The sequence below is a fragment of the Chroicocephalus ridibundus genome, chromosome 16 (genome assembly GCF_963924245.1).
Source record: "Chroicocephalus ridibundus chromosome 16, bChrRid1.1, whole genome shotgun sequence".
Taxonomy (NCBI): Eukaryota; Metazoa; Chordata; class Aves; order Charadriiformes; family Laridae; genus Chroicocephalus; species Chroicocephalus ridibundus.
In genome coordinates this window covers 9,444,353-9,463,144 of record NC_086299.1, presented here as the reverse complement: position 1 = coordinate 9,463,144, position 18,792 = coordinate 9,444,353, and the positions used below count along the sequence as shown (strand labels likewise).

The 18,792-nt window shown below is 57.8% G+C and overlaps 2 protein-coding genes across 2 annotated transcripts in view; both read left to right on the top strand.

Moving 5' to 3' along the window:
• Positions 1 to 7,124, top strand: part of IGSF21 (immunoglobin superfamily member 21) — a 50,740-nt gene extending 43,616 nt beyond the window's left edge. The window contains exons 4-10 of the mRNA XM_063354081.1: positions 680 to 798; positions 1,460 to 1,575; positions 1,847 to 2,294; positions 5,526 to 5,611; positions 5,841 to 6,033; positions 6,136 to 6,174; positions 6,858 to 7,124. Coding sequence (XP_063210151.1) covers positions 680 to 798; positions 1,460 to 1,575; positions 1,847 to 2,294; positions 5,526 to 5,611; positions 5,841 to 6,033; positions 6,136 to 6,174; positions 6,858 to 6,931 — 1,075 coding nt within the window. The 3' untranslated portion in view covers positions 6,932 to 7,124. The remainder of the gene's footprint in view (positions 1 to 679; positions 799 to 1,459; positions 1,576 to 1,846; positions 2,295 to 5,525; positions 5,612 to 5,840; positions 6,034 to 6,135; positions 6,175 to 6,857) is intronic.
• A 5,128-nt stretch (positions 7,125 to 12,252) lies between these two features.
• KLHDC7A (kelch domain containing 7A) lies at positions 12,253 to 18,551 on the top strand. Its single transcript, XM_063354065.1, has one exon. It carries the CDS (start codon positions 12,333 to 12,335, stop codon positions 15,297 to 15,299), a length of 2,967 nt encoding a protein of 988 aa, XP_063210135.1. The 5' UTR covers positions 12,253 to 12,332; the 3' UTR covers positions 15,300 to 18,551.
• The last annotated feature ends 241 nt before the right edge of the window (positions 18,552 to 18,792 follow it).

Genomic DNA, 18,792 nt, shown 5'->3' with positions numbered 1-18,792 from the left:
ATGGGGGTGGAGAGGAGGATGGGGGATGGGGATGAAGATGGGGATGGAGAGGGGGATGGGGGATGGGGACGGGGATGAGGATGGGGACAGGGATGAGGACAGGGATGGGGATGGAGACGGGGACAGGGATGGAGATGGGTGGGTATCGAAGACACTGTGCGAACACCCTGGCTCTGCTCCCCGGCAGCTCCTCTGATGTGTGTGTATATAAAGAATCTAGATAACGTGTCGATTGAAGCGTGTTCTGGATTTGCTCGGAGTTTGGGCTTGTGATGCTTTTGATCCGCCACGCTTTGCTAAGCCCTTGCATCGCCCGAGAGGTCTGCAACGTCCGGCGCCCAGCCTCTTACATCGGCGTTTTGCAGGCGTTTAATGTCCACGCTTCGCGGGTTTTTGCTCTCGGCGGTGCCTTTACCTCCCGTATGCTTCTCCTTTCGATAATGCAATTACTTACCCTCCCGAGGAGCTGTCAGTGCCGGTAAACTCCAGCTGCTAAACCGCATTACACAGCTCTCTCCTGCAGCCCTTGCAGTTATTAATAGTTTATTGATCCCCATCGCTGGCGAACAGCAACCCCACCCGACGCCTTGATATCCGGCTGCCGACCGCTGCATCCCCCGGGAGAACGGGTTTGGGATGGAGCGGGGAGCAAGCGGTGAGCCCCCTCTCTCCTCCCCAGCCTCCCCGAGGTTCGCATTTCGGACAACGGTCCCTACGAGTGTCACGTGGGGATTTATGACCGAGCCACGCGGGAGAAGGTGGTCCTGGCCTCCGGGAACGTATTCCTTAACGTGATGGGTGAGTGCAGCCCCCGGCTGGGTGGGAGCAGAGGGGAACCGGCTGCGGGGTCTCAGGGTGGGGTGGCAGCAGAGATTCGGCTCATTTTTCCATCCCCAAGGATGGGGATGGGGACAGGGACGGGGATGAGGATTGGGACAGGGACAAGGATGGGGATAGGGATGGGAACGGGGACAGGAATGGGGATGAGGATGGGGATGGGGTCAGGGACAGAGGTGAGGATGAGAACATGGACGAGGATGGGGATGGGGTCGGGTGGGGATGAGGATCAGGACAGGGACGAGGATGGGGATGGGGACGGAGAAGGAGATGGGGACAAGGATGGGGATGGGGACAGGAATGAGGATGGGGACAGGGATGGGGATGAGGATGGGGCCTGGGATGGGGACGGAGATGAGGATGAGGATGGGGATGGCGATTGGGACAGGGATGAGGACGGGGATGAGGACAGCAATAGGGATGGGGATGAGGATGGACACAGGGATGAGGATGAGGAGGGAGGTGAGGATGGGGATGGGGATTGGTACAGGGGCGGGATGGGCATGGAGGCAGGGACAGGGATGGGGATGGAGATGCGGATGGAGACAGGGATGAGGATGGGGATAGGGACAGGGATGGAGATGGGTGGGTGCGCTAACGCCCCAGCTCTGCTCCCCGGCAGCTCCTCCGACGTCCATCTCGGTGCTCGCCGCCGACACGCCGGCACCCTTCAGCCGCTACCAGGCGCAGAACTTCACCCTGGTGTGTGTGGTCTCCGGTGGCAAGCCCGCCCCGCTGGTGAGCCCCCAGGGTCTTTGATCTTTCATGTATATATATGTGAAGCAAGCATAAAAAAAATATATTAAAACTATATCATATATATGTGCTGATTTTGGAGGCAAAACAAGGCAAATAGCTGCCTGCTACCCAAATCTTGCCCTGCAGCATCTTTCCGTGGGGACTTTGGGACGGAGCCCCGTGCAAAGCTACCCAAGGGAATGGGATGCTGGGGACGTCTGGGGTGGTGGCTGTTCCCACCGGGCTCACCGTCCCTTTTGTCCCCACGCAGGTGTACTTCAAGAGGGACGGGGAGCCCATTGAGGCCACCCCGCTGCCGGAGCCGCCGGTCGGCGCCGGGAGCTGGGCACCCCGTAACCTCCTTCACCGCGACCTGGATGACACCAAGGTGCCGAAATCGCTGGCGGCCGAAGGGGAGGTGGGAGGCGGGCAACCCCTGGCCACGGCGGACCCCCCCCGGGGGCTGGCGGCCGAGAGGGGTCCCGTCACCGAAACCATCCCCGAAACAGTGGTGAGCCGGGAATTCCCGCGATGGGTGCACGTGGCCGAGCCCATCTACTATTTCCGACACACGCACGCGCCCGTCAGCGACGGGACGGTGGAGGCGCGGGCCACCCTCACCTGGACCCTGAACCCCCAAATCGACAACGAAGCGCTCTTCAGCTGCGAGGTGAAGCACCCGGCGCTCTCCATGCCCATGCAGTCCGAGGTGACGCTCGGTAAGCGCGGCCGCCGCGGCTGGGCTTGGGGGGGTGGGACGGGAGTTCTTGGCTTTTTTGCAATTTTTCGCAAATTTTTTGTGTCCTTTTTTTGCAAGTTCGCCTTTTTTTTTTTTTTTTTTTGGCTTCCACTTTTTGCACTTTTTGCGCTTTGGCTTTTCATCTTGGGGCTTTTTCGGGCGCTGGCGGGTCTCAGTGGGACGCCACATAGTGACAGGAGGAGGTGATGGCGGGGGTCCCCGAAAAGAAGGCTTGAGGGCGGTGGGTTTTGGCGTGGGGGGGGGGTTCATCAGGCAAGAGAAGAGGTTTGCCGTGTGTTGTAGGGGAGACAGAGCACGGAGGGGCTGTGTGGGGCAGGATAGGGTGTAGGGAGGAGGAGGACAAGGGCAGTTTTGGGGCGGTAAGATAGGATTTGGGTGCTGGCAATAGCGTGCTTGGGGGAGGTTGTCCTGGGGTCTATGGGATGCAGATCCCCTTGGCGGGGGGGGGGTAAGGAAAGCTGTGGGGGTGCTGCCCCCCAAGTCCTCATAGTCTCAGGGTGCCCCGGAAAGGGGAGAGAGCCCCCCCCAGCCATGGGGGATGCTATTGGGTGGGGGTTGATGTAGGGCTGGGGCTGGGAGGGGGCTGTTGGATCGTGCTGTGGGGGTTTGGGGTGATGTGTGGGGCTGGTAAGGGGGGAATTGAGGTTGCTGGGGTATCGGAGCAAGGCAGCAATGTCAGTGGCGGGGGGTAATGTGGGCACGGCCCTAGATCTGGGGGGGGCTGTGCTGGGAGAAGCCCCCCCTATGAGAAGGGGATGGGTGTTTGCATACAGGGGGGAGGCATAGGATCGGGGCAGGGGGGATAACGAAGGGCTGGTTTGGGGGGGAGCCAGGGCTGTGTTGGGTGTAGGAATGAGCAGGGAGGGGGTTGTTAAAGCCGGGGGTGGGGGCTCTGTTGGGGGACTTGGTGGATCTTTGCCTTGGTTGCCTGCAGGGCAGGTGAGGAAGTTGGTAGCCCCTTAACGTTACCTCCTATGGGGTGTAACTCTGGGAGGGGACGGGTCGGAGGAGCTCCCCTTGACTGGCATCACGTTGTGGGGGGGAAACACCTTCAACCCCATAGCGATGTCACCTCCATCCCTCTATACCCAGTCCCAGGAGACGTGAGGATATGCCATCACCCTTGTTGGCCATCACCACCCAAGCCATCCCAGTGGGGATTGCTGGGGAGAGACCAGGTTGGCCCCCTGCACGGGGGCAGCCTATGGGGCTGGTGAGGCTCCAGCTGCGATGGGGTGGTGAGATTGAGGTTGGGGCTGCCCCACTGGCTCCCAGCATGCCCAGTAAAGCAGAAGCTCCCCAAGTGACCATGGGAGCTGGTGAGCAGAGTAGTTATCAGGCCTCTCACTGCTGCCCCACCTTGGCTGATCAACTTGCCCCCAGATAAGGCTGGGGCTCCCCTACCTTCTCCTGGTTCCCCATCAGAAGAGGCTGAGCTCTCCACCAGGCTTGCCCCAGCTTCGGGGCACCCTCCTGAGCAGGCTGCTCTATCCTTTCTCCCCTAGAGCCAGGAGGAGAAGACTGGGCTTTGCTCCCGGCCAAGTAGGGCACTTGGCTCGCTGCATCTGCAGTGATGCACCATGTCCTGGAGAGCTTCGTCTCGTTGGCTTTCCACCCGTCTTTGGCGCAGGCTTCAGAGTGCACAAGCCTCTCAGTGCTGGTGCTCCGTCTCTTTTCCTTCAGCTCATCAACCACCTCAATTAGTGGGAGGCTGGCAGCAATGAGGAGGTCAACGGGAGGTTGGCAGTCAACAAGGAGGGCAGCAGCTCTCTTGCTAATAGATGGCCTTCCGTTATCTGTTCCTCCCCACTGAGCATTACAGCTCTCTCCCAGCATACAACTGGCAAAGAAATAACCTAAGTCCTGCATTTTCACACCTTCTGCAGCTTAGGTGTCCGCTCTGTGGGGCTCCCTGTGAGGCCAAGATTTTGATGGCCTGTCCCCAGTAGTTCCTGTAACAGCAAAGCTCACCCCACACTGACCCCCCCCAAATCCACAACTCTCCTCATCCCCTAAGATGCCTCCAGCCTATGCACCTCGCCAGGTGCCCCACCACCACCATCCACACCCAGTTTTTTGGCAGATCCCCCATTAACCCCCTCCCTACATATAAATATTATATATACACTATAGATACGCTCAATACAGGTCGCGTTGAAACCGAGACAAATCATTTGCTTCGGTGCAGAAAGAATTCTTCCGGTACAGACCATAGCATGGTGTAATTATCTGCAACCCATCACCTCCGCTTTAACACCAGAGGACCAGATCCTGCAGGGGTATTGCAGGCCAGGTGCACAACTGTGGACTCCGGCACACGTCCATGCAGAGCATCCTGGGGCGTGGATGCCCTTTCTGAGGGCCAGTGTCCACCAGTGCAGACCAATGTGGTTTCTGGTGGCTGTTTGTCCCTTTGTGTCGTGCCAGCGTGATGTCCAGGCTCAGCCTGTCCCACCCACTGCAGCACTTGAGTATACAAAGGATGAAACACCCACTCCTGGCAAAGCACAACCTCCCTCCTGCCCATTTTTCCCTTTGAACCTGCAAAAGGCTCCTTCCGTGCAAAGCCCAGCCAGCTCCTGGGGCTGTCCCATCCCACCCATGGCCCAGGAGGGACATCCACGCACCGTGGCTGGCTGCGTCATTGCTTCTCCCCGCAACGCACCAGGCAAGGACACCCCAAGTCTGGTGTGGGAAGGGGGGTCCCCCTTTTCTTTACAGGGCTGTCCTTGGCATTTTGGGCCAGCAAAGCTTTGTGGCTGTCTCCCATGCTAACAGCACTTGCGCGAGACTCACCAAGGCCACCTTGTCCTAGGGATACTTTTCTGAGTTGTCCACCTCCATGGCTTCAAACCAGCCTGACCCCTCTTGACCCCTCTTTCTGAGCAGAGAGGGGCTTGATTAGGAAATCTGTCCTTCACCACCGATGCATCCCATTACAGTCACATATCAATCTCACCGTCTTCCCGTTCATCGCCTGTGGGGCCCTTGCCTACCTGTCTATCAGTCATTTGGACAGCCGTCAGCCTGTCCATCAATCACCCAGCCATCAGCCCCGTCGGCTGGCACACACTGCCTTCCCCTTGCCACGATTGTTCATCAAACCATCATTAACGCTGGCCAAGGGCACCCACCAGCACCGGGAACCCCTCGCTCGGCTGATGTCCCTTCTTCTCCCCTTCCCTTGCAGTCGCTCCCAAGGGCCCGAAGATCACAATGACCCCGACGAGAGCCCGCGTTGGAGACACTGTGCGGATCTTGGTGCAGGGCTTCCAGGTCAGCATCCCCACCCATCCTTATTGTCGTGAGGCGATTCCATTGCCAACAGACAACCTTGCATCCACACCAGCACTTTATGGGGTTGGCTTGGTGGCCTTGGGTTACATCATGGTCCCTACATTGGTGCACCCCTGGGCATTTTGGCTCTACCTCATCCTTCCTCCAAGTGCGAGACAGGGTTTGCTCACCCTCTACACCCATCTCAGAGCCCCCCATCTCCCCACAGAATGAAGTCTTCCCCGAGCCCCTCTTCACGTGGACCCGGGTGGGGAGCCGGCTCCTCGATGGCAGCGCCGAGCATGATGGCAAGGAGCTGGTGTTGGAGCGGGTGCCAGCCGAACTCAACGGCTCCATGTACCGCTGCACCGCCCAGAACCCCCTGGGCTCCACCGACACCCACACCCGGCTCATCGTTTTTGGTATGGTGGCACCGTGGGGGTCACCCCTCGCTCCCTAAATCCTCACTCATCTACCCGCCACACCCTAATAAAACTCTCTCTCTGCTATTTCTTTCCCATTAGAAAACCCAAATATTCCCAGAGGAACAGAGGACTCCAACGGTGAGTGGTGGTGGCACCGGTATTTTGACCCGAAACCCCAGAGGGATGGAAGGACCATGCAGAGAGCATCTCTCCTTGCCTTGCCCCAAGCCCTTGAACACGTCTCCTGGCCTTGCCCCAAGCCCTTGAACATCTCTCCTTGCCTTGCCCCAAGCCCTTGAACACCTCTCCTTGCCTTGCCCCAAGCCCTTGAACGTCTCTCCTTACCTTGCCCCAAGCCCTTGAACATCTCTCCTTGCCTTGCCCCAAGCCCTTGAACACCTCTCCTTGCCTTGCCCCAAGCCCTTGAACGTCTCTCCTTGCCTTGCCCCAAGTTCTTGGCCGTCTCTCCTTACCTTGCCCCAAGCCCTTGAACATCTTTCCTTGCCTTACCCCAAGTCCTTGAACACATCTCCTTGCCTTGCCCCAAGCCCTTGAACACCTCTCCTTGCCTTGCCCCAAGTCCTTGGCCATCTCGCCTTGCCTTGCCTCAAGTCCTTGCCCTTGGCAGCAGGGATGTCCTTGCAGGGCCCTGTGGATGCTCCCTGCAGCATCCCTGACCTTCTGCCCACCCTTCACAAGCTCCATAGCAAGTTTAGGAGGGGGATCCCCTCCAAAAAAAGGTGCTGACCCCATACTACTTTAAACCCAAGTGGCAAGACGCGGCTCCCTAAACTCTCCATCCCTCTTCTCCTCCTGCCTAGGTTCACTTACCGGCCACTGCGGCTTCAGATTAGTTTTGGCGCTCACCCTAACAGTGATCCTGGAGCTAACGTGAAGCTTCGCCTGCCTCTTCCTCCTCCTTCTCTTCCTCCGTACGGCTCCACCTGGCATTTACACCTCCGTCAGTCGGTTCTCTCGCTCGCTCTCTCTCTCTCTTTTTTTTTTTTTCTATACTATTTACAGTCTCGGTCTCTTTCTGTCTGTGTCTTGGCTTCCTCAGACAATTTAATTAAAAGGAAAAAGAAAAATCTCCCCTGGTAGAAGGCTGCGCTTGATGTTTTGCCTTGCGCTGGGGTACCCAGAACCATTTTGGGCTACCTGGAGGCTTTGCAAAGTCTTGGGGGGTGGTTGGGAGGGGGGTGTCTATTATGCAAGGGCCAGGTTTCCCCTGGAAAAATCCATTTACACCATTCCCACTGCACCAAGCCAGGTCTCAGCTCCCCAGGGTAGGGAGCATGAAGGATGTGTCCCTGTCATGAGGGATGTGTCCCCATCATGAGGGATGCGTCGCCATCATGAGGGACGTTGGGGGACGAGTTCTACATGCGGACGGCGGCGCCGGGAGCCCAAAAGCCGCGGATCACTGGCCTTACACCCCGGGACCTCGGTTGGGGCACGTCAGTTTTGGTGGAAAACGGGCGCCGTGCGCAGCGCTTGTCCCGGGCTGGACGGTCAATCTCTAGTGACAGACGGCTCCCCACCCAAAATGTCAGCGCTCACACACGAGCGGGCAGCGCGCGGCCCGTCGGGCAGCCCCGGCGCCCAGGCACCGGCCCATTTTAAAGCGCTGCACCCACATTTGGTCCATGCCACCCTCCCCATCCCTCTTGGCTAATTGTCGCCATGGAAACAGATAACGGGGCAGCAGGGCCAGATCCTGGGCGTTCCTACGGTACCCCGTGCCGCCGGGCGCATCCCAGTATGGTGTTAATCCTGCTGCAGGACGACTCTTTGCAAAAAACCAAGTGGTTTCGCCTCAATCCTGCCCAGCGCGGGGGGATGCCGGCGGTTTGCCCGGCTGCTTTCCCTCCCCGTGGTGCCCCGAGAGCATCCCGGCTCCCTGGGGAGTGGATGTGGGGGGAGAGGAGCCTGAGGATGGGGCACTCCCCTGCCTTCTCCTCCGGGAACTTTTAATCCTAGAGGATTAGCCAGCAGCCGTGCGGCGCTTCATCTTTCCAAAGCCCCGTACGAGTGCTAAGCGTTATTATTATTATTATTATGATTAATTATTATTAAGCAGATTCAGTCCCTACCATGCTCCGTTGCCAACCTCGCTGCGAGCGATTTCCTAGCCTCAAAGGAGCCGAACAAACACGCGGCGGCTCAGGAGTTTCTTTCCGTACGTAATAATTTGGGCTGGCAGCAGCTCAGGGGCTGGCTGGGATGTAGGAGGATCAGCGGTTCCGCTCTCATCCCAAAGCAACAGCATCCGAGCAGCCATATCCCTTCGGACCAGCTGCCCGGACCCCTGCTCCCTCCCCGACCGCTGTCACTGCTCCAGCCCGTGGCACCTCCCTGGGCGAGAAGAAAAAACCTTCATTTTTTCCGAAGAACCTTTATTTTTTTAGGGCAACCTTTATTTTTTAGGGACATCCGCGTGACTCGGTTTACCCCCTCTGCCTCCTACTAAGCAGGCAGGAGAGCCCCACCACCGCGGCGCGGATGCTTCTCGCCCTCCTCGCTGGATTGGAGATGCTCCAGGGGCCTCATCCCAACGCGATTAAACAACCATTAAGCCTTCTCGCTTCAAAAATGGGGATTTACAGGCGCCCAAACCTCCATTTAAATGCAAATGTGGAGGTTTTCGCCCGGAACCATGGAAATGAGGAGCATTAGAGAGGCAGTGCCACCATCAACCAGCTCCGCTTGGTGCCATCTCAAGAACGACGGACGTGACTTCCCCATCCAGCGGCTGGGAGAGGACCGTTGGGCTCGGAGGTGCCGCATCCCAAATCCGTCACCTCCGCGCGCGTTCGGGATGCTTAGCTCTTTCCCGTGGTGGCGGCTCAGCCTAGAGCATGGGACCTCCTCAGCCCCAGCACAGCCAAAGCGATGACCGAGGGGACACGGGAGTCTCTCCTCATTTTGGACAGAGATGCTGCTTGCTTTCCCAAAGTTCCCCCCGCAAGGCGACAAGGGACGCGGAGAGATGCCACCCCACCCAAGCAGTGATCCAAAGAAAACCTCCCATGCCGTGCCGGACCCTGCCTTCACCTCCTGCCACCTCTCGTCCTTCGCCTCCCAGCCTCCCCAGCCCCAGCCGCCTTCCCACAGGTAATTACGAAGGACATCAATTAAATCCCTGGCTGCCCCCTCCCCGGCCCCCACCACACATACCCCGTTGTTTGAGGACCTGGCGGTGAATAATGCAGGAGGCTGGAGGGGGAAAGAGCTGCTCAGGTTGTTTCATTATTGATGAGAGATGACAGATCCGCGGCTGACAACCTGCCTAAGAGATATGATTAGCTTGTAAAAAATTAATCGCGCTTCTTAGGGATGACGCGAGCTGAAAACCCCAAGGAGTGGCGTTATCGATGTTCCCTAATTTCGGCGGGGGGACTTTGAAAAGGTTTTAGCAAAATTTGGAGGAGGCAATTACATTCAATTAGAGTCACAAGTGCCGAGACGTCAGCGCTGCTCGGAGACGCCGCGGCCGCATCCCCTGCTCCCCTACGCTGCCGCTCGTCCTCCTTACCGCAAGGCGTGGGTAAATATGCCTTTATACGTCCGACCTGCATTTTTGCCATGGCGATCCTCCTTCCCCGCATCATTCCCTGCTGCTGGTCGAGCTCTGATCCTCCCAATCCTGCCAGTTGTGAAGGCAGCAGCACCCAGAGCACGCTGCCTGCCCCCAGCCCCCTGGCGCTCCGTGTTTCGCCCTCCCAAGGTCCATAAAAACCCCCCGATGACGAGGGTAACCGCGTTCATCCTGGCACAGGGCTCATCCAAACCCCCAGCCCTTTGGGATATTAAGGTGGGGATTACAAAACCAGGGATGCTCCAGCTTGTCTGGGGCTGGGAATGCCGGCGGGAGCGGTGATGGGCTTCGCTCGGTGCTTCCCCGGTCTCTCCCACCTCATTACTGGGCACAGTCGCTGCCGTGGCTGGGTTCACAGGGCCACCAAGGACATGCATAATTCATGCTTCCCAGCTCATGAACGCGGGGATCTTTGCAGCTCTACCTGCAGATTAAAAACCACCGCAGTGAGAGCCGAAGGCGGCCAGGGTCGCAGCCGCACATGGGGGGCCAGACCCTTTGCCAACTAGCCGAGAGCCGAAACGCGTGCCCAGCCTCCATGCGCGTCCCCGTTACCCCCGTGCCAGCATCGGCTTCAGGACCATCCACGTTTACAGGCAGGAGGGATACACTTTCCCCAAGGTTTTGGCCGGATCAAGCTCCCCCAGCGACGAATTTGGGGTCCCCACGCCAAATGGGATGGAGGGGAGCGGCTGGGTGGGTTTTGGCTAGGTGACGGCCCAAGCTTTGGCTTCGGTCCCTGGCCCAAGCTTGAGCGGCAACCGAGCAGGACGCATCAGTCCAGCTCTTAATCGAAATGTCCCCGTTCCCCCATTCTCTCTTCATTGCTGCGTTCCCCCACGCTGCACCCATACGAGGCGACAACGTCCCGAACCTCCCCCTAAAAGCCACTGGTGGGTTCTCCCGGTTCACAGCAGGGATGCGCGCAGGCGTCCCCGACTGCCAAACCATCCTCTTTCTACGTACGTAGGAATATTACACTATTTAGCGCGGGGTCCTCTGCCTAACAAGCATCCATGGCAAGTCTAGTGGCAGATACTCAACTGCCCCCCATCCCCTTTGGCACCACCACGTCCCCGTGCGAAGCCGTCAGGCGAAAAGCAGCATCTCGGCGTTGGCTGGGAGGGCATCCCCGTGGCTGCAGACACCGGTGACAGTGGGGACCGTGCCCCGAGGAGGTCCCCGATGCTCCTCCCCGCCGCGGAAGGCAGTGCCTGAGCTCGTGCTGGTGACGATCAGCTGCTGCGTGGGATGTGGTTTGGGAGGGTGCGGACACCAGGCACGAGCACCCACCACCCGCTAAAGACCCACGGCAAGACCTCATCCCACCACACTCACCCACGCGGGCAGGACCCGTCGCACCCGCACCTCATACAAGGCGCTGTTTTAGCATCCCCCAGGCTCATTTCTCTGGCAAAATCCCACCGGATCAGGACCAAGCTGGTGGGGAGCGAGTCCCTGCATGGAAAGAGGAGCAGCCGCCCACCCCCTGCCCACATTTTGGCTGTTCCTGCGCCGCGTCGTCGGGCCTCGTTTCTTTATGCGTCTCTCAGCATGCGAGACATTCCCCTCGGGGAAAAGGAAATTAATTTTATCCCTTTGAATTCAGCTCGCTTAGCGGCGGTTGCAGAGGGATGTCATTCCCCAGGCGCCCTCCTTTCCAACACCCCCACCACCCCCACCCCCCGCCGCGGTCCAGGCGTGGGGACCCGGCTGCCTCGGGGACGGTGGGGACAACAATTCCCTTAAATCTTTGAAATTCAGATCAGAGCCAGACACATCACCGACAGCTTTCCAGAGGGGGAAGGAAGCAAGCGTGACCCTGTCTGGCATCCTCCGTGCCTCAGTTTCCCCACGGCGGCTCCGATCCCCGCGGACATCCCACGCACAGCGGCGCATCGCTTCCGAATGAGGACTCGCACCTCTCCCATCCCTTCCCATCCCTAATTTCTTCCCGGTCCCAATGTTGTAATACACTTTCCTTAGCTCATCCCTCTCCCCGTGCGCATGGATGCAGGTCTCTGAACGCGGCGGCCACCAGCTACAGTTTCACTCCTGCCTTTATTTCCTCTTCAGTGCCGGATTTTTCCCTCTCCCAGAGCCCCCAGCTCCTTTTCCACCAGCTCTTCATTCCCCTGCCACTTCCAAGCTGGCCTCAAAGAGACCCCGAGAAGCTTTCGGGCTATTTCCCGTCACCCTTCGTTAGCTAGCCTGCCGCAAACGAAGGTTACGGAATTAGTCACCCGCCTCCGCCGCGGAGCAGCTGCTCGGTGTCAGACCAAAGGTCTGCCCGGCACCGGGCTGCTTCTCCCTCCCTTCGCCCAGGGATGAGACACCTTTCCCGGACGAAAACAACTTATTTTTGCCTTCCGTTGCACGATCCCTTTTAAACAGGCAAAGAAACGAGGAGGCAGCACCGTCGGGCTGCTCGGAGGAGATACTTTTCCTCCCTTTGTGCTTCCTTTTGCTTTTCTCTGAGCCTCTCTGTTTACCAGGCTAATAAAGCCGGCTCTGTGCCGCCAGCTCTGGGCTGTACCTTTTCCCCGGAGCCCAGCCCATCCCAAACATGCAAAGCTTGTCCGGAAACCTCCTGCCAGCTTTGCCCGCTCAAAGTCACCTTGCCCCAGACCTTCAACTCTTCTCTCCGGGCTCGCTCGGCAATCATTAATCGGCTTCTCCGCATTCCCGGCATGGAAAAATGCCCCAGCGGGTAACCCTGCCCTGGCACTCCGACATGCAGCTGGCCGGCAAGCTGGTCCTCTCCGCCGCCGCTCTGCTCCTCCTGACTTTGGCGTACAGGTTTTATAAGTCCCGCTCGCTTGCCGGGGGCAAAATCCCGCCGGCCGAGGCGGGAGGAGAGCAGAGGGAAAACGCTGGCCGGGATGAGGATGGGGACGGCACGGCGGGGCTGCGGCGGAGGAGGGTGTTTGGGGAGGAGGCGAGGAGGGACGGTGGGGACGGACGAGCCAGCGGTCAAGCCAGCGTCCCCCGGCCACGGCGCACGCCTTCCTGGGGGGATCGAAATCTGCCGAGGGGCGAGGAGGAGGAGGAGGAAGGAGAGGAGGTGGTTTCTGATCCCGGGCTGATTCGTGGGAAAACAGGGTTAGCTGGGAGGGGAAGCGAGCCGGGAAATGAGCTAGGAAGTAAGCTGGGAAGTAAGTCGGGAAGCAAGCCAGGAATTGAGCTGGGAAGCGATCTGGGAAGTGAGCTAGGAAGCAAGCCACGAAGTAAGTCGGGAAGCAAGCCAGGAATCGAGCCAGGAACCAAGCTGGGAAGTGATCTGAGAAGTAAGTCAGGAATTGAGCTGGGAAGTGACCAGGGAAGTGATTCGGAAAGAGAGCTAGGAAGTGAGCTGGGAAGTAAGTCAGGAAGCAAGCCAAGAATCGAGCTAGGAATCAAGCTGGGAAGTGATCTGGGAAGCAAACCAGGAATTGAGCCGGGAAATGATTGGGGAAGTGAGCGGGGAAGTAAGTCAGGAAGCAAGGCAGGAATGGAGCTAGGAGTCAAGCCGGGAAGTGATCTGGGAAGCGAGCCAGGAAGCAAGTTGGGAAGCAAGCTGGCAAACAAGTCAGGGAGCGAGCCGGGAAACGAGCTGGGAAGTGAGCCAGGAAGCAAATCGGGAAGTGAGCTAGGAAGTGAGCAGGCATGTAAGCTGTCAAGCAAGCCAGGAAGCGAGCTGGGAAGCAAGCTGGGAAGTGAGCCGGGAAATGAGCCAGGAAGCGAGCTGGGAAGCAAGCTGGGAAGTGAGCCGGGAAATGAGCCAGGAAGCGAGCTGGGAAGCAAGCTGGGAAGTGAGCCGGGAAATGAGCCAGGAAGCAAGCCAGGAAGCGAGCCGGGAAGCGAGCTGAACTCTTACGACCCTGGGGATGCGTCCGAAGCACTGAGCTGCCGCAGGGCGGAGGACGCGCTTGCCCCAAGCACCGGGCTTTCTCCCGGGATTGCTGATGCCCAGGAGGCAGGTGATGGACGTGCCCAAAGCACAAAGCAGGATTTGGCCAGTGGAGGCATGAGCCAGGAGGCCGAGGGGCACGGGGGAATGATCCAGACCCTCAGTGTCATCTCAGACCTGGGTCTAACGATGACAGCGAGCAACACGGGGTCGGATGCCTCCTACTCTTTCTCCTCGGTTGCGAAGATCCAGGTGGAGGAGAACTACATCACCAAGCGGCAGGCGAAGGATGAGGCTGGGCAGCCAGTCCCCGGCCTCAAAGGAAAAGTCTATGACTACTACGTCCAGTCCATCTCTCAGTCGGTGTCGAAGAAGAGGTGTCTCCCCTACATCCCTCCAGGAACATCCCGCAGCTCGGAGCGTGTCAATGAAGAGCAGCAGAACTTTGCAACCCAGGAGCTGGACCCAGCTTTGGCAATGCGGGATCCCACCACCTCCTCGATAGTTCCACCACCTATGGGGAGCTTGGAGAGCTCCCCTGAGCCACCTTCTCCTGGCCGCAAGGACAGCACCCTCCAGATCGCCAACAGCCCCCACCTCCAGCTGCCCATGGAGGGTTTTGGGGTCACGGTGCCAGCCAGCACGCCTCCTGCAAGCCCCCAGCCAGGGCTGGTGGCCAGTGCTGACCACTTCCAAATGCCACCACCCACCCACCTGGACCTGGGGAACTGCTACGAAGTCCTCTGCACAGCCAAGGCGCAGAAGCTCGGTCACCTCCAGGAGGCCGCCTACAAGGTGATGAGTGACAACTATCTGCAGGTGCTGAGGAGACCCTCCATCTACGGCCGCCTCAACGCTGGCGAGCGGGAGCTCATCCTGCGGCGGAGGATGAAGGGGAAGATGTACGTGGCTGTGGCAGACATCAACGTGCAGGAGCCCGGCATCCACACCAGCCACCTCTGCTACTACGATGATGGAGGAGACTGCTGGCATCACCTCTGCCACATGCCACCGGAGGTGGTCTCCCGGGGGTGTGCCATGTGCAGCATGTTCAACTACCTCTTCGTGGTGGCCGGCTGTGAGGGCACAGGCCGGACACAGAGACCTTCCAACCGTGTCTTCTGCTATGACCCTCTCACCAACATCTGGAGGGAGATCTGCCCCCTGAACCAAGCACGGCCGCACTGCAAGCTTGTGGCTTTGGATGGCCACCTCTACGCCATCGGCGGTGAGTGCCTCTACACGGTGGAGCGCTACGACCCCCGGCAGGACCGCTGGACCTTCATCGCACCCCTGCCCCACGACACCTTCGCTGTGGCCCACACGGCCACGGTGTGCGATGGGGAGATCTACGTGACGGGGGGCACCTTGCGCTATGTGCTGCTGCGTTATGCCACCCGCTCGGACAGCTGGAGTGTCAGCCCGGCCGGCAGCGGCAGGAACAGGACAGCTGAGATGGTGAGCACCAACGGCTTCATCTACCGCTTTGACCTGCACCGCAACACAGGCATCAGTGTCCACCGCTGCGGTGCCAAGGCCAAGCTATGGTATGAGTGTGCCACCTACGCCATGCCCGACCCACCTGGCTTCCAGTGCGCCGTGGTGGGCAGCCTGGTCCACTGCATCAGCCGGCACTTCCACATACGTTTCCTGGCCGACCACATCTCACCACGCTTCGGGACCAAGGAGCTGCAGCCCTTCCCGTCGCCCCACGGCAGTCTCCTCCCAGCTGTCCTGGTGCTGCCGGAGAGAGGGACGGCACAAACGCAGGTTTGAGGGAGCCGTGCTTGGGTCTCATGCAACAGTGGTGGTGACTCGGATGTGACATGATGGTGAAAGCTGGTAGGAGAAGCCACCAGCCCACATTGGATGACGTAGCATGGGACCAACACTACCAGGGCAATATTATCCATCCTTACCATCAAGGAGGCATCCCCGCCCGTCGCCGTAAGTAAGGAAGGAAGGGGACAAACCGCCCTTGGATACTGCCAGTAAACCCAGCCTTGAAGACACAAGGAAGAGCAAAGCAAGAGACGGGTGGACTTGTTTGCTTCAAGGTATTTAAACATAGGCGTGCTTGCTCGGGTGCAAATAAACCACGTCTCGCCGCAGGCTCCCGGCTGTGCGCTGCCCAATTAGTAGCTGCTTTACACACTGGGCGTTTAATATTGACCTGGACACGCAACACACGGGGGATTTTAGGGTGGAGAAACACAGCAGGGAGGTTTCATCCCTAAGGAGGTATGACCCAAAGGTCAGCCCCATCGGCATCACGCCAACATTGAGCCTTCGGGCTTGACCTTACCCATCCCCCCGGGGTTGGAGGCTGGGGGCCAGGGGTTGCGTTGCTCCTACCAGTGCCTTACTACCTGTTTCCTTCTCCTCAGCACAGAATTATATACGTGTCTCTAGATATTTATGTGCACCTGATGTAAATAGGCCCTATAGATTTATAGACAGCTGGTCTTAAATGAAATTAAAGCGAACATTTGGTAAAATTAACCACGGGCGACTGTTGCGCATCATTTCAAGCCGTAGCCAAGCCTAATGGGAACAAAGAGGCCGACGCATGTTTTACATCGCTAATTACTGCACAACCGCTGTCTCTGAGGAGGAAACCAAAAGCAAACCAGGGCCCTGACTGTAGGCAGCCGGTCTTTCATCCCCTTTTCCCCAGGTTTCACCGACCTCGTTCCTCCTTCTCTGTGTCCTGCCAAAAGCCTACTTTGGGTAATTGCGTTTTCTTCCCCTCAAACGGCTTGTCATCTGTCATCTGTCAGCCCCAGACAGACAAATACAGCTCCCAGACAGACAAAACCCTGCCGTACCTGCCTCCATGGTGGCAGCAGGTCATGAGCACGAAGTCACGGACGCGCTTGAAGCGCTTGGAGATAAGAGGCGGTGCTGGAGCAGCCCAGGATATCACCATTTACGCTTTGTTGCTCCTGGTGGTTTAGGAGAGCTGAGGTTAACGTTTTCCTAACGTGCTCCCAAAAGTATTTATTACTTGTCTCAGTTCCTGCCTGGAGACCTCACATTTCTGCCTTCAAGGGCTTCCTACGAAGGTCAGTGGCATCCACCTATGTCAGAAGACCTTGGGAGGCTGTGTTAATTAACCCTGCCTTTGAAGTTTGCCCATTAGCCGTAGCGTGTTGCTTCTGCTGATGGCGGGTGGGTGATGCATCCTCTCCTCATGCTAAAAGCTGCCACGGTCCAGCCTCTTCCACCACCGCCGGGGCCACCTCTTCCACCCCCAGGAGAACGAAAGTGGGGCTGCAGCTCCCTGCATCCCGTCATCCCTCTATGCTGGGATGCTTGGGCCGGTAAACCTTATGAGTCCAAAAAAACTCCATATTATCATTAATATTTAACTCCTTGTTATTTAGTTACCTGCACAGCCGGCGCTCCGAGCAGCAAGCTCAACAAGACGGGCTCGCGCGCGCTCCAACACATTTCTACTTCTCCCCCAGCAAAACCCGGGTACCGGCAAAGGTATCCCAGCCCCTTTGCAACCTGCAAAAGCCTCTTTTAACCATCAGCGTCCCGGCTTCGTGCCCTTCGGCATCCCTGCCAGGGCAGGCTGGGCGCTGGGGAGCCGAGGACGCGCAGGCTGGGTGGGAGCCGGGCAGCTGGAGCCCTTCCAGGGGCTTTTTTTTTTGCCATCCCCAGAAAAGCTTTCCTGGGATCCTGCCCTTCTCAGGGTGCCCCTTCGCTTCCGTTTAATATTTCACCTTTCCTTTAACTCCTTGCTGCCGCGTCGAAACCCGGCAGCTTTTCCTTATTCCCCAGCGTGACGGCGAGCGATGAATAGCAACGACCGCGGGCGGGCAGCTCTCCCCCCGCTCCTGCACTCTCCGATATTAACACAATTCGCCTGGGGAGGCATTTTGGAGATTAAAAGCGTTGGGGACATCCCGTGCCGGAGCACTGCTTGTTCTGCAGGGAAGGACAACCAGGTTTGGAGCAGAAAAGCGCGCAGTGATCCTGTGGTTGACGGCAAAATGACTTTTGGCTGCGGTTAAGGGAAAGCAAAGGAGAAAGGACAAATGAAAACTGATACTCAGACCTGGGTGATTATTTCTTTTTGCTCCCAAATACCGGTGCAGGGGAGGAGCCTTTGGAGAGCTGGCAGGCACGGTGGCAATGGCGGTGCCACCATCTGACTCCTGCCACCACCCCTGGATCCCGGCCGTTGAGTTCCAACACTGCCGGACACCCAGCTCTGTGTTTCTACTGACGGGCAGCAGCTTCAAACCGTGGCCTTGCAGCTCTCGGGATAACCATAAGAGCATTGAGCAGCTTCAATGCAGCTTGCGACACTGGGATATTATTTATTTTCGCTGATCGGGTTGGCAAAGCTGCCACAATTTCCAGGGAAAAGGGTTAGGAGGCACATGGGGCGTCCTAATAAAGCTCTGCACCGTGCCCCGTGGAGCTCCAAACCACCCTGAGCAAGTTCAAGTGATGATAAATAACCAAGAGGCTGCAATAAACCCATCCGGGCCAGGGTTTACCTGGAGGCTCCTGCTCTTGGGAGCCTCTTCCCTTGCTGCAAGACCAGTCGCTGCAAGCCAGGACCCTCGCCAGGTCGGGGACCGCCAGGACTGGGTTGCTGGAAGAGAAAACACAACCACCACCGGGCTCGTGAGAGCTGGGAAAGCCAACTTCCACCACCCGCTAGCCGTTCTTCCATCCCAATTCCCTCGAGGATGCCACCCAAGATGCTCCGAGCTCCTTCATCCTTCCACCAGCGCCTGGACCCGTCGCGGTCGTCTGGTTTTATCCCCCCAAAGAAAGGTGCAACCGCGAAACCGCGCTGCTCTGCAACCAAATATAACCTTTGCACTAAATTTGATATTTTCTTCTAATCAGGAAGACCCATTATCAACCCCCGCCACGTTTATTTAGGCAATTACATAGTTTAATGTACATTGATTCAGATTCTTAATTTTTACATTTTTGATTATGGTAAAAAACCAGCGAGTGACGCATTTCTTATTTGCTCGGCGCTCTTTTTTTTTTTCTTGCGCAATGTGCCAGGCTGCATGTGAATGGAAATTGAAAGTCAATTAAAGAAGTGCAAAACCAGCATTTTAAAATCTTTTTTATTAGTTAAACACAGCTACCTTCGATGCGTCGACTGCAGCAGGGTGGGGGAAAAAAAAAAAAAAACCACCAAACCCAAAAAGCAAAAAAGTGAGCTTATCCAGACATGTTTTGCATTTAAAACCGATGCGATACATGAAAGAAATATTAAGCGTAGCGAACT

What these genes read in the sequence shown, in the direction of transcription:
- KLHDC7A (XM_063354065.1), top strand. Translation starts at nt 12,333, where the DNA reads ATGCCCCAGCGGGTAACCCTGCCCTGGCACTCCGACATGCAGCTGGCC.